At 37.5% G+C, this 15,221-nt stretch overlaps 1 protein-coding gene across 2 annotated transcripts; it reads right to left on the bottom strand.

The window, feature by feature from the left end:
- Window positions 1–559: 559 nt before the first annotated feature.
- On the bottom strand, window positions 560–6,894 carry SEC61G (SEC61 translocon subunit gamma). Of its 2 annotated transcripts, XM_069462080.1 has the most exons (4): window positions 6,730–6,894; window positions 5,054–5,153; window positions 3,676–3,778; window positions 560–719 (listed from the first exon to the last, which is right to left on the bottom strand). In XM_069462080.1, the coding sequence occupies exons 2-4, from the start codon at window positions 5,145–5,147 to the stop codon at window positions 710–712; spliced, it is 207 nt and encodes a 68-aa protein (XP_069318181.1). In that variant the 5' UTR covers window positions 5,148–5,153; window positions 6,730–6,894; the 3' UTR covers window positions 560–709. The 2 variants fall into 2 exon arrangements, with proteins under 2 accessions (XP_069318181.1, XP_069318182.1); XM_069462081.1 differs by lacking the exon at window positions 6,730–6,894 and having other exon boundaries at window positions 5,054–5,154.
- Window positions 6,895–15,221: the final 8,327 nt, after the last annotated feature.

Raw genomic sequence — 15,221 nt, 5'->3', positions numbered from 1 at the left:
TGCACCAGCAAGCCTGGTTAATTTTTAAATTTTTTGTAAAGGTGGGGTCTTGTCATGTTGCCCCATCTGGTCTCAAACTCCTGGGTTCCAGTGATCCTCCCACTTTGGCCTCCCAAAAGTGCTGGGGTTACCGGTGTGAGCCACCACGCCTGGACAGATTAAGACCCTTATAAAAGAGGCTTCACACAGGGTTTGCCATTGGCCCTTTTTGCCCTTCCGTCTCTTTCACCATGTGAACACACAGCATTTAAGGCACCATCTTAGAAGCAAAGAGTCCGGCCCTCACCAGACACCAAACCTGCTGGTGCCTTGATCTTGGACTTCCCAAACTCCAAAACTGTGAGAAATAAATTTCTATTACTTATAAATTACCCAGTGTCAGATATTTGTTATAGCAACACAAACAGACTAAGATACAAGAGTACTCAGAAAGTGTAATATTTCACCAGGCCCTTTAATTTCTCCTATAAACCAAAACACTCAAAGAAATAAGGAAAGAATCTATTATTTCCTATCATGAAAATGTGATATTTATATCTATGATGGAAAAAAAAGAGATGTTTACTTCAAAATTATTTTAATTTAGAAATAGAAAACACCTTGGAAGAAAAAAACACAAACTCTATAGGCAAATGTTTACTCCATGAGCTTCTCAAACCCTCACTTGTTCACCAATCCCTAAGATGGAAAACACTCTTCCAAAACGTATTCAGCCACCACTGTAAAAGAAAGAAAAATGGTCATTTCTGAGCATTTATAAGATTTTCATAATTATTTGAAATGCAATATGATATAATTTTAAGGACTCAAGATAATTATTTGAGAATCACCTAACTTTATCCCAAGATAGCATAAATGAAAGGCACATTGAACTTTAAAATCTTGGAACTGAAAAGGTCCTTAGAGATGATGTGGCTACTGAACCAGGTGTATTTTAAAATTCACAATGCTCATTTGGGAAATGCCATTTTGGAACAGTCTGGCATAATGTCTCTCTGAACATAGACAAAAAAATATGAATTACATGACAGGATGGTAGAGAAGCTTTTCAATTTCATATACAGTCAACAAACCAGTTGAAAATAAAGACTGTACACAAGCACAATGATTCTCAACCAATATATCTTAATATAGTCATTCAAAAACCTGGTTTAATCATAAAAACAAAAACTACTTTTTCCACAGAAGAACTTCTAAGTTTGAAAAGCATAAACACTAAAATTGTATAGTCAGATATGTATTTTAATACTACAATGTTAAACAAAAATAATGCCAATACTAGATGAAAATTATAAAATTATTCCTGAATATATACTTTAATGCTAAGTCTTTTAAGTGCTTATGTTATTAAATAATATTGTTGTAATTAAACACAGCAAATGCATAACTCCTTTAAATTATGATGCTGTGGATATTAACTTTGACTGCTATAATTGTAAAGAAAAAAAGAAAAAAAATCATCATAAGAAAAAAATGTGATAACAATTCAATCTAATGAAAAAGAAGCCTGTGGTTATATTTCCCTTGCTATTATCTCAAAATGATTTAAACAGTGATTTGTGCTCTTTCAAGTAGGGAAAAAAAGATTTCTTTGTTTTATGGCTGTCATGGCGTAACATGAAAAGGGTAAATTTTCCGTAGCCTTTCTCACAAAATGTTTTAATTGGCCTTTAAGGTAAAAAATATCTAAAGATAGACTTTTCAACTCAAATACTGAAACAATTTTTTAACTAGAAGAATAGTTTTCTACGCAACTAGTTTCCAAAAGGTTTTATATGCTGCTCTATCACTTACTAGCTGCGCAACTTGAGTAAATCACTTAATCTCTCTGTGACTCAGTTTCTTCATGAGGGTTAAATGACTTGACTCACATACAGCAAGAACAGTTCCCAGCACATAGAAAAGCTCCCAGTAAATGTTAGCTATTATTACCCTGATCACCATTAGAAAAAGGCAAAGGACTGTAAGATGTTCACTTAATTAAACAAACACTTATTGCTTTTAAGGGATGCTTTTAAGGGAAGTGGACTAGGTTCTATAGGAGATACACATGATATAAATAATCAAACAGGTTTGCCTCAGAACTCAAAATCTAATGTGAAAGACAGGTATATCTAAGTATGACTGAAGGCAGACAGTGATGTCTGGCAAGGGAGACAAAAATATAGTGCTAAGTGAAGGCTGGGGAAAAAATTTGAAAGATACTTGTATATCAAAAAAATGGAAAAGACAGGCTTACATTTTGATCTGGAGGGTAAAACTGAGAACAATGAAGGGTGATTATCACAGGAAACTAATTTCATACCAATTTAAAGAAACACTTCATATCCATTAAACCTGTCCATGAAGGAATGGGAAAGAAGAGCAGAAGCACAGACTATGAAGAAGAAGGGACCTGACAGAGACTAAGCCACCCCTTCTTTCCACAGATTCGGTAACTGGAGCCCAGAGACAGTCTCGGGTTTCCTAAATACAATTCCACAATTCCACAGTTGGCACTTCTCACTAGTAAAATAAAAGAATTCCTGAACTGACAAAAGAATTCTGAATGACTGAGTCCTATCCAGCTCTAACTCTTCATGATCCTAAAATATCACTTTGTGGCATTTCTGCTTAATATAGTAACTATGGTAACCTACTTATGAAATTCCTGACAATATGCATTCAGTCACTTGTCATTGAAAAGACAAGCTTCACCAGTATCAGTGATAAAATGCCTACTATTTAAGAGATTTATAGTTTAGAAAGCTTTTTTAAAATCATCGCTTCAAACTTTACCATTCCCTAAAATAAGCCTAATAGATATTACTACCTCCAAATGGCAGATGAGGCTGAGAGATTAAATGAATACAAAATCAGTGTAAATTTTCCGAAACTCATACCAAGTCTTTATACTAAACTGAATTACCCGACTGTACTCTAACTGCTCAATGCCATAAGGTATCCCAGTAATTTGTAATGAATTTAAAAAAGCAAAAGTATTTGGAAAAGAATAAAGTGATCTCAATGTTCTCAGACTTTTCTTCTCCTCTCTAACATACTTAAAGGTTATGATATCTTCATATCAGTATCAATGGCTCATTACAATAACAACTTCCACTTAAGTTCTTACCCAAATTTATTTTTAGGGCTTTACATGACTTCAGTCATAATCCAAATAAGAACTATTATCCCCATTGAATAAAGTGGGCACAGAGAAGCTAAGCAAATTGCTCATGGCCACGACAGCCACTGACAAGAAAAAGGATGTGAATCTACACGATCTGATCCAGAGACAGAACTCTACCACAAAAGTGATTCTTAAATGGGGAGCATTTCCTTTACACCTTAAAAATCAATAAGATGCAGCATAAGGAGGTCTTGGATTTGAATATTGGGTCTGTCATTGAATATTTCCTTTGTGACATATTGAGTGCCTTTAAATTATTAATACTTTCTTGACCCTGTAAAATTTTATTTATTATAGAAAATAGTGCCTAGCTCACAGAGTTGCTGTAAAGATCTAAAAGCACTTTGAATTAGTAGGTACTCAAAACATATCAGTAGACTTGAACAGCACTAAAAAGTCAAGAGACATATCTGTGTAGTAATGGAATAGCAGGCTAACTGTCAACTCACATGGTTTCAAGTTTCATTCAATCTTAGGTAACAGTCCATTTCACAAAGTTTACTTACACAATGATGTTATTAATAGGGATATGGATCAATTTCACAAAGAAGCCAATGAATCCCATTATAGCAAATCCTATTGCTGTTGCCATGGCAATCTTCTGGAATTCTGCATTTAAAAACAGAAACTCACATTATTTTTTTTATACTGTCACTGAAAGTATGGGGAAAAAACCATCAGTAACATAAACAAACTGACTGGCATACATTTCTCCTGATAAGTAGATATATACTTTTTTAAAAAAGAAAAAGTGAACTACTGATAGTAAACAACTTGTTAGGTTTTGAAATTTCCATATTTTATTGATATTTAAGGAAACACAGAAGTAACAGTGTATGTCTGTGTTAGTGAATTCATCAATAAGCACTGGAAACGTTTGATCTTCTTAGCAAAAAACCAGAATTTAAAAAAAAAAAAGATCATGAATAGAAGGAATATGTAAATATTTCTCTTAAAAATTATTTAATGCAATGTAATTTTTATTGTTACATATAATAAAAGCAGAAACATACTTTTTTGGTACATTATAAACAATGGATCCAGTGTCATTAATATTATGATGAAGACAAAAATAAGGCTTAAAAAGTCAAATTGGGTTAAGCGCAATTTTATAAAAAGACTTCAGAGCCTGATAATGTTTCGGTTTTATGTTATTTCCTCAGGGAAGCTTTGCCTGACTTCCTGACATGGTTAGTCCTCCTATTAAGTGCTGTCAAACTTCCTTCTAGTTACCTTCCATAATACTTACCACAGCAGTAACTAAAAATATAATTGCAATCATTTATTTATGATGGTCTTCCCTGATAGATTCTAAGTTCCGTAAGAGCAAGGACTATTCTCTATTACATTTATTCATATTTAGTTACATATTACATATATTCTCTATTATATTCCTGACTCCGTCAATGAATAATAAAAGTATACAAATTCTGGTGTACCTTTTAACACATGAATCATGTGATATAACAAAATAAACTTTCTAGGTTGGCAACAACTATATTAACTGGTATCACGTTAAAGTTTTGTTCGCTGGGGAGGGAGCAGAGCAGGGAAGACTCTAAAGATTTCCCAAAGTAGAAATATGCAATATACTAAAAACTCTAAAATGATAAAATATGACTAACTCAAATCTAACATAGACAATAAGGCTGAAATAAATAATCTTATGCCATTTGGAAATCTGTAAAACAGAAAAATTTAGACAACAAAGAGTATATAAAATTTAGGAAGAAATGACAATTTTAAAAAAGTAATGAAGCAAAATAAACCAATAAAAATGTTGATGAATGTAATGCAACAGTTATTAATCAAGAAGATGTTAATTAAATAAAAAACTCAGAAAATGCTAACATTTAATTTTTTCTCTCATGTTCAAGCTATTACCTTTTCTATCAGGTTTGGTGCATCTTTTAACCAGCCGAATCGAGTCCTTTACAAACTGCCGACTTGGCTCAACAAACTGCATTACCTGATCCATGACGGCCTATTTAAAAAAACAAAAAAGGAAAAAAATATTCACTGGTATTAATTAACATATAACAAGGACTTGCTCAGTCATATCAAGATGTAAATGAGACTGGCCATGAATTCATGCCTGACATAGGTCAATTTCATCTCATGAAACAAAACAAAATAAAACAAAAACTCCAAAGCCTAAATTAACATTATTTTTGTAAATTCCAGTAAAGCATCAGATCAAAGGCAATAAGAAAAGCACAGATCTTACGCATATTATCCTCATTAACAAAGAATCACACATTCTTAATATAAAAGGGCAATCTCTGTTAAAAGGTTAAACAATTGACAATACATCCATGCCTTACTCACTCTGCAGTCCTTTCACTGTTCCTGATAAGAAACCAACAATGTTGGGATACAATTGTTTCCTGTATTTTAAACTATCCAGATATTAGTGAATGTACAGTGAAATGTACAGTGTAACTACAGTGAATGCCAACTGTGCTGCTGCAAAAGCCTAGAATAGAGGCAAATGTGGATTTTAACCTGAGTGTTCCAAAACATGCCCATACAACACATTTTGAGAACAGTGTACTGTGTGGGATTGATAAAGACATAGATGAAATTTTCAAAAACCACAAAAATTGGCTAACGCAAGATCCAGATTCTTAGAAGTTATTAGCTCAACTCCAGACTGTTAGGTTTGAACACATCTGTTAAGTAAACAGGTTATCATACAGGTTCTTTTGAGGAATCTATTATCCAACAGAATTGTCATCCAATCTGTTTTGAGAGCCATTGGTATAAGTAATGAGGCCAGAGTATTATTTGTATTTTACTCTATTTCCAGTGCTTAGAATAGTGGCCAGATGGTGGTTCAGATCACTACAATTCTGTAACATCCCGGGACAAAAACACAGGAATGAATGCCTGTTCTCTCAGTATTTCACTTAATTTTCTTCTTGAAACCCAAAGGAGTAAAACTTTTCGTAATTGTAAAAGTCACAATGAAAGCTAAGGACTCCTTCTTCAGGAAAAAAATGCACATTATCCAAAATACTGCACTCAATGTCAGGAAAAGACATCCAATGATCTCTTGATCTGGAATCAAGGCCAATCCTCTCACTTTACACCGCGAGAGTGCTGGCAAGCCCAAGGCTGAATACAGCTCTTTCAAGACAGGACTCCACACACAGACACCCTCAAAGCCAACCCCGAAGGGATCCCGGTGGCAGGCCACCGTCTGTGACTACAGCACAGAAGACACTGGAAGCCCCAGAGCGTAAGAGTCCACACGGAGGGGCAGAGGACGACAAGCAGGAGAAAGGCGAACCCCAGCCAGGACGCTAAGCCCTGAAGGACCACACGGGCCGTCGATGCCCTCTCCCTCGGGTGACTGCGGCCCCGCCTGGGTCTTTCTTCCATCAGAGGCCGTGCCGATACGTAGTCGGAGACCGGAGGGGCCGGACCCTGGCCTCGGACCTGAGCGAAGGGTCTCTGCCACCGACCGCCCCGCGAAAGCCGCCCGGGGAGACGGCCTCCGCGAGTCACAAGGGCCTGGCCGCCCCGTTTGCCCGTGCCCACCCGCAGAAGACCCTCACCTGTCCAGCTGCCACCTAAGATGCCAAAGACACGTAGCACAGGAACAGACTGACTGATGCCCACCGGAACCGGAAAACGGGGCTCTGGCAATAGCCCGCCCACTCCGCCCGTCCAATTGGTTCTTTACGCGAAGACCTCAGTGCGCAGGCTCAGCGCGACGTGCGCCTCGGCCTTGCTTCCCGGAAGACGCCCGCAGAGGCTTGCGGTTCCGGCGGCGGCTTTTGTTAGCGTTTGGGCGTGGCCTCCGCCCTGCGCTTGCCCGGCTACGTCCCGGAACTCCACCCAGCCGGCCTCACCCTATTCGCGTTCGCAGCGGGAGCCCCGTGCGCCCTTGCGCGGCGCCTGCTCGCTGCTAGCAGCTCGCTGGGTAAATGTCTGACAAGTGGACTCCGTTTGTTTGGCTGGTGGATTTCTCATAAGAGTTTTTGTTTCCTGCGGCCCAGGGAGGGGCGTGTTTCTCCTTTCTGTACAGACTTTTGTATGAATACAGTGTTGATCAAAGTGAGGCTTACAAACAATATGTTACGACCCAATTTATGGTAGTCTTCCAACCCCCCCCAAAACGTGGCCTTCCGCTGTCAAACATGGGAATATCGCGTCTTTTGGCGTGGCAAACGCTAGGTCTGTTTTGAGGAAGTAGTTAAAATGTATTATAAGCTTTGGTTGCGGTTTAAAAAGTAAATAAATGAATGTGTATATAGTATTCCCCCCTTTTCCCCACTGGGTGCCTGAAATCTCGGATAGTGCCGTACCCTGTATATACTGATATTTCCTGTACTGTATATACATACCTGTGATAAAGTTTAATTTATAAATTTAGCACAGTATGAGCTTAGCAAAAGTAACTAATAAAACAATTATTACAATACACTGTAATAAAGGTTATGTGAATATGATCTCTCAGGCTATCTTATTGTATTGTCCTCACCCATTTTTGAACCAGGTTTTCCTTAGAGAAAAGGGTACCACTGTAGGTGCTATGACTTCATGTGTTTTTCTGATAATATAAACCCAGACATCTGGGTGAGCTTGCCAACGTATGATTTTATGTTTTTAGAATAAATTACTGTTTTGACAATTAATATTGAGTACCTTCAGACTTTACTAGGTGCTGTAAAGAAGCCAAACATGTCATACCCTCTTGGAGGTTATGGTCTAATAAGGGGATTTAGAATGTAGAGAGGGAAGTAAACAAGTAAATAATTGCAAGTAAACGCTATGCAACAAATAAAGACGGTGTTGTGAGAGAGGGAAAAAGACTGAAATAAAGACAGGATTACCTCGGATGGGCACTATAGATCTTTAAGGAGATGACACATGGACTGAAATTAGGGAAGAATTAGTCAAACACACCTCATTTTTTTCAGAGTTTAAAAGTGACTTTTAAATTTAAGGCATACATAATGTGCCTACACTACCTACAGTAGAATGTATGGAGAATGTGTTAAAAATGTAGGTTCATGACCTCCAGCCCAGGCTCACTGAATCAATATGGAGGGTCAGGCCTTAGAAATTTACATTTAAAAACATTTTACCATGAGATTTGAGGTACTGAGGTTTAAGAAGCACTGGGAGTTCTGACACCTCTGTGCTAACTCGGTTACTCCTGAGTTATATTTGTCCTTCAGATACCTTTGTTGTGCTCCCTAGTTAGGATAAGAGAGGAGAAACAATGCATAGACCATGATGTTTTGAAATAGTTTTCACTCTGCTTCATATCCAACACATGTTGTAGTTAATAGTCCTGTGAAACAAGTATTAATAGGCTGCAGTGTTTTGCTTTGACATCACATATTTGGGAAACCTAGCATCTCATCTAGTGAAAAGTTATGACCTTCACCATCATGCAGATATACTACAAGACCACTGAGTATTATGGGACACCACATTGAATCATTATGTCCTTTGATATTTGGATGAGTTGTATCGATACATCTCCACATAGTGACTAGAATTTCTTCTTGAATTCAGAGCTTACAGACATTCATTTTATAAATGCTAAATGTCATATAGTCATAACACAGCCTTTGACCATAGAAGGGGTAAATGAAGCTATATTATTACAATATTCTTATATGTCTCCTTAAGTGGTACAGTATTAGACTATGTTAAGAATGCAACCCCTGCGGCCCCCCCAAAAAAATTATTGCAAACTGAAAAGCCAATAATATATTAGTATGGCATGCAAGGAAATACACAACCCAAAAGAAGGCAGGAGAAATGAAAAAATAAAAAGTAGTCAAAAAGTAATAATAAAATGGGAAAACTGAATAAAACTAGATGTATAATTTCATTACATTTGTTTCATGTAATTTTTATGTTAAAAATTCCCCTTAAACAGATGTCAAAGTGGATTTTACAGACATAAGTAAACAAAGATTGAGCTGTATGTTGATGGCAAGGATGCACTTTAAATATAATGACATACAGATTACAAGTGAATAGATGGAAATGGAAACAATGACAGGACATCAGAATTTGGTACCAGGATTTGTCGATACCAGACGGTATTAGATATATAGACTTTAACATGGGGGTATTTTATAATGATAAAAGATCAATTTATCAGGAAGACATAAATGTCATAAATTTACATGTTTCTAATTACAGCTTCAAAATATGTGAACAAAAATTAATAAAAAAATAGGCAAATCTATAAGCAAGTAGGACATTTTAACAGTGCTCTTTCAGCAATTGATAGAATTAAGCAAAAAAGAAAAATCAGTGAGGAAATAGAACATCTGAACAACAAATACCTTGACCTAATTGCTCTGTAATGAAGCACTACCCTACCCCACGAACTGCAAAATACATATTCTTTTCCAGTACATGTGGTAACTTCACCAAGATAGAACATATCCTGGGTGGTAAAACAAGTCTTAATAAATATAAAATGCTACTATAATGTCTAACAATCACACTCCTTGGTATTTACCCAAAAGAGTTGAAAACTGTGCCCACACAGAAGTTTGCACATGAAGTTTATAGCAGCTTTACTCATAATTGCCAAAACTTGCAAGCAATCAAGATGTCCTTCAGTAGGTGAATGAATAAACTGTGGTATACCCAGACAATGGATTATTACTCAATCCCAAAAAGAAATCAGCCATGAAACCATGAGAAGACATGGAGGTAACTTAAATGTATATTACCATGTGAAAGAAATCAATATGAAAAGCCTGTGTACTGCATTTTGCAACCATATGACATTCTGGGAAAGGTAAAACTATGGAGAAAATAAGAAGATCAATGGTTACTGAGGGTGGGATGAGATGAACAGAAGGAGCACACAGGATTTGGGGGCATCGAAAATGCTCCATATGATACTATAAAGGTGGATACTGCACAGGTTCCCAGGTACAGTGGGGAATTATGAACAAACCCAGCTGCCAAGGTGGAAGTCCTGTGAAACAGAGCACTCACACAGTATGTCAGGCAAAGTAAATGTTACTTACATATAAGCAGCAAGGATAAACAAAAGCCTAGAAGCCATGGTGAGCTCACGAAAGCTGCCCAGGGTGGATGGAGTTTTCATGTGCCCCATTTTGCAACACGGCTGAGGGACCCCAAAAGGCCTCTCCTCTGGGTTTTATACCCCAGCATGACTGGGCTTACTATGCACAAGTGTTGTAGGATTTCCTGTTCTAGGAGAGATGAGAACAGAGCCAGGTCTTTCCACACATTTTCTCCTTATCGCAGAATGTTGAATTCTGCCTAAGAATTTCAAGCAGGAGGGGGAAGAGCCAGGTAGGCCAAGGCCATTCAGAGACACGTCCTCCTGCAGATATGCAGATACATGTCATTACACATTCATCCAAACCTATGGAAGGCACAACACCAAGAGTGAACTGTAATGTTAACTACTGACTTTGGGTGATTCTGATGTGTCAATGTTGTAACAACTGTACACTCTGGTGGGAGATATTGATAATGAGGGAGGCTGTGCATGTGTTAGGCATATGGGAAATCTTTGTACCTTCCTCTCAATTTTGCTGTGAACCTAAACCTGCTCTAAAAAAAGCAGTCTTAAAAAAAGATTTGAATCATACATTGTTTTCTCTTACCACTGTTAAATTAGAAATCTATAACATCTAGATAACTAGAAAATTCCCAAGTATTGAAAATTAAGCAACATACTTCTATAATCCATGGGTCAAAGAAGAAATCACAAAGGAAATTATAAAATGAACTGAACAGTAATGAAAATAAAGTATATCAAATTTTCAGATACCCCCCAAAAATAGTTAAAACCATTTATTAATGGTTTTAATTTTTAAACACCAAATCTGCAAAAATATAGATCAAGGAGAACTCTCATACGTGGTTTGTAGGAGTGTAAAATAGCATAGTCCTTTTGGTAAAGGTTTAGTAGTTTGTTATAAAACTAAGGATATACCATCCTATGATTCCACAATTCTAATTCTAGGCATTTACTAAAGATATATGAAAATGAATTCACAAAAAGACTTGTACAGGAATGTTTATAGCAGCTTTATTCATAAAAACCAAAAAACTAATGTTATAATGAAGAAACATACAGGTATAGTCCCACAATGGAGTACTACTCCATAATTGAGGGCAAAAAACAATTTACAATGACACTGATGCACGAAAAACACATTATGGTGAGTGAAAAAAACCTAAGCAAAAGCGTGCCTGCAATGCAATGCAATGCCATTTACAAGAAGTCCTGGACAAGGTAAAACCAACGTATGGTGGAAAAATCGTAACAGTGTTTGCTTCTGGGGGTACAGCTTGAGAAGGGGGTGAGGGAACTTGCAGTGAACGCCATGTTCTGTCACCTAACAGGGGTTGCAGCTGCACGGGGCTCTCAGTCAGCCTGGGCTGCTGTGACAGCATACGGCAGACTGGGCGGCTTAAACAACAAACTTATTTCTCACAGTTCTGGATGCTGGAAGTGGGAGATCAGGGTGCCAGCATGGTCAGGTTCTTGGTGGAGGCCCTTTCCCTGGTTTATAGATGGCTGTTTCCCCACCGGATCTCACGTTGCCGGCAGGGGAGTAAAAAGGACTAGTTTTCTTCCTCTTCTTATAAGAATACAAATCCCATCGCAGGGGCTCCACCTTCCTGACCTAAGTACCTCTCAAAGACTCTGCCTCCAAATGCCATCACATTATGGCTTCAACATAGGAATTTGTGGAGGGGACACAAACATTCAGTTCACAGCAACAAGTGTGTGCATTTGTCATAACTCATCAAATGATGCCCTTAAGGTCTGTGTATTCTACAACAAAAAATAAAACACTGTAAGCAAATATTGAACTCAAGTTAAATGATATGACTGTTGATATATTTAGGAGTGAAGTGTACAGGTATCTACAACTTATTTTGATTTAAAAACGGATAGATTAATGGTTGGATAGCAGAATGGTTGAATGTGTGATAAAGCAAATATAGTAAATGTTAAATGTAGACTCTTAGTTGTAGGCGTAAGGGTGCGCATTAAACAATTCTTTCATAATCCATGGGTCAAAAATGATTTCTGAATATTTGAAAAATTTGTATAATAACATGGAAAAAAGTCTATATGCAGATCACTAAATCAAGTTTTTAAAATTTTGTTTTTACATAAATTATGATGAATATAAATTGTATACATAGTAGAAATTTTAAATTGCCCCTCAATTTAAAAATATCAGTGAAATATTAATAATGTCATTTGTAATAAGAATCTGAATTAATGTTCCATTTAAATTCTTGATTCTATGCTTGAAGCAAAAAAATGTTTTAAAAGATCTATAGAGAAACAAAGACTCCATAGTGCTTGTCTTATTGGTGTGTGTTACTTCATTTAAGTATCACAGCAAAGTGGAAAGAGCCGTATTTTTTAAAAAGTGAAGCTGACACTCAGACACTAAGCATAACAGATTCATAGTTGGAGTGGTATAAAAATATGGAAGTGTTAACAGGTCCCCATGAAAAATCAAAGATTGGACATAGATACAAACATAGTCTTTCAGACAAGAATATTTTAGTGTTAAAATGTAATCAGGTCAAACAAAGTTTTCTTCACTCCCTCAAATCCTTTTTGAAAACAGACGGGTTTTTAAGTACTGTCAAAAAGTTATTCTATCTTATTTTGCCAAAAACACAGTAAGTGGAATAGGGTGGTGAGGATGACTTGAGAGATTTAGATACCATGTACTTATCCACCAGTGACCCTGTGTCGTCAAGTTCAGTAAACGGTTTTGATTCACTACTTCCTCTTGAAACTCCCTATTCCCTTTACTTTGTGATAATTTTCTTTAAAACAAAAACAAAAAACTTGTCTGAGTCTCCATAATGGACTTCTTTCCCTCCTGGGGCCGTGGGGACACAGCGGGACAAGTTCCAAGGCACAGACCCAGGCCTGGTTCGCGGCGCCGGCTTCTCACCAGGCCGCGGTCCCCGCTGGCGCCGAGGCAGGATGTGTCTGTCACACGGTCACGGTCACGGTCACGGTCACGCAGCGTTCGGGCTTCTCGCAGCGTGAAGCGCGGCTCTTTCCTCGGGCCCTGGAGTCCTCCAGTGTATGTTCGCACCCAGGGAAGAGAGGAGGGAAGAGAAGGAGACGGCGGGAAGGGTCATGGGAGAACTTGGAGTCCGGAAAACAACATTCCCCTTCGGCCCGCGTTTCACCGCCCCGCGCCCGCTCGGTGGGCAGCACCGTGTCACCGGGCAGCCGTGTCACCAAGCAGTCAGCCAGGCTTTAGCAGTTTCTTAAACGTTTATGTTCTTTGGGGTTCCGCTCTCAAACTGCTTCTCTTCCCACATTTTAGACTTTTGATTGACTTTGGGGCTTCAACTCCTATGAGTAGATTCCTCTCAAGTCCGGGTCTCTGGCCAAGGTCTCTCTCCTAAAATTCCTATCTGTGAATTGAACATGTTCTTTTTGCCTTGAACATCCACACAATGGAGTAGTATAAACTATAATAAGGAAGGCCTCCCGGTAGTGAGCTGCAGCACATGTTGTTAAGTGAAAAAAATTAAAAGGAAGGTGGAAAAAAAGGGTCTACATTTTTAAAATCTCTCACTTCATATAGATAAATATATGTATGCTTATTTTTTAATGGAAACATAAACTTTTAAAATTACATAACTACTTATAGTTAAGACAGGGATAGAAGCTAAACTAACTTGAATATATTTCATTTGGTATATTTTATACGATTATTTTTTAAATTATTTGTTTTTTGAAAGCAATTACTAAAAATTGAAAATTACTGAAATACAGAGCAACTGCTCCAAATGACTTTAAAACACAGTAATTTGTTCATGGTATGAGGACAAAAAGAAAAGCATAAAAGTCTTAAATAGTTTTCAGCAATCATATTTTACTAGGATTGTTGTTGTTACTGAGACTGTGTTATGAGATAAAGTAAGTGAGTAATTATATTGATGTCATTGTGAACAAGGATTTTCAAAGAGGCTAGAAGGGGAAGTAGATAAAAGATGGATATGGTTAAATTAAAACCCTGTAATCCCTGGTTTGAATTGGAAATGGCATGATGAATCTATGAGACATTTTATCTGAAAACAAATAACAAACATGATTTCCTAGTTCTGTTCACTCAAAAGGCCTAGAAACAATGATCAATCCAGTAGCAGTGAGCTCCTGGCCCCCAGATTATGGTCTCTAAATACTGTTTTCTAAAAGAAACTAGATCTCCCCGGAGAAATGGAGGAGTCCAAGTCTGAGGCAGGAACAGACAAGCTGAGTCTGGACTGTTACTACACAGCAGACTCAGAGCTAACCTGGAAAGCTCCTGTTGGCCAAAAGGGGAACGATTTGACCATCAATAAGGATGATAAATGCACTGAAACACCATGAATGTATTTAAATCCTTGCATTTATCATTTACACCTAAAAACTTTATTCCTCTTTGGAGAACATAAAGAAAATGAGAAAGTGTGATTATTTTGAAAACTGGCCGATAGTGGGTAAGAATCAAGCATTCCTCCCCCATACTGGCTAACAAAATCATTGATGTGGGGTAACTTCTTTTTATAAATTTATTTTAGCTAAAATAAATAACAGCAATGAAATGATGTAGTTAGAATATTACCATTTTGTAATAAATTAATGAATCTAGGTTACAAGTCAGGTCAGTCAGCATTTGCAGTGAAGGGCCAGATAATAAATATTCTAGGGCTGGGGTCCCTATGGTCCTGTGTGTAAATGGAAACACAGCCTGCTGCAGCCATAGGAAATATGTGAGTGAGTGGGTGTGACTGTGTCCCAATAATACTTCACAGTAACAGAAGAAGGACCCATCATCTGCCAACCCATAATAATTCTAGGCAATGCTCCTCAATAGCTGATAACATCACAAAAAGCACACAGATGTGTGCCTCGGAACATAGCATGACCTATGATGTACCCTTGCCAAAAACGATTACAGTGATAGTAGTTGACCCTAGGCCCTATCAAAACTCATCAATTTACAGGAAATATAGGGACAGAGAGCATGTTAAACACCACCACTAGTGT

The sequence above is a fragment of the Eulemur rufifrons genome, chromosome 29 (assembly GCF_041146395.1).
Source record: "Eulemur rufifrons isolate Redbay chromosome 29, OSU_ERuf_1, whole genome shotgun sequence".
In the NCBI taxonomy this organism is placed as follows: domain Eukaryota; kingdom Metazoa; phylum Chordata; class Mammalia; order Primates; family Lemuridae; genus Eulemur; species Eulemur rufifrons.
Note: the sequence above shows the minus strand (reverse complement) of the source record. Positions and strands in the feature narration are given on the sequence as shown.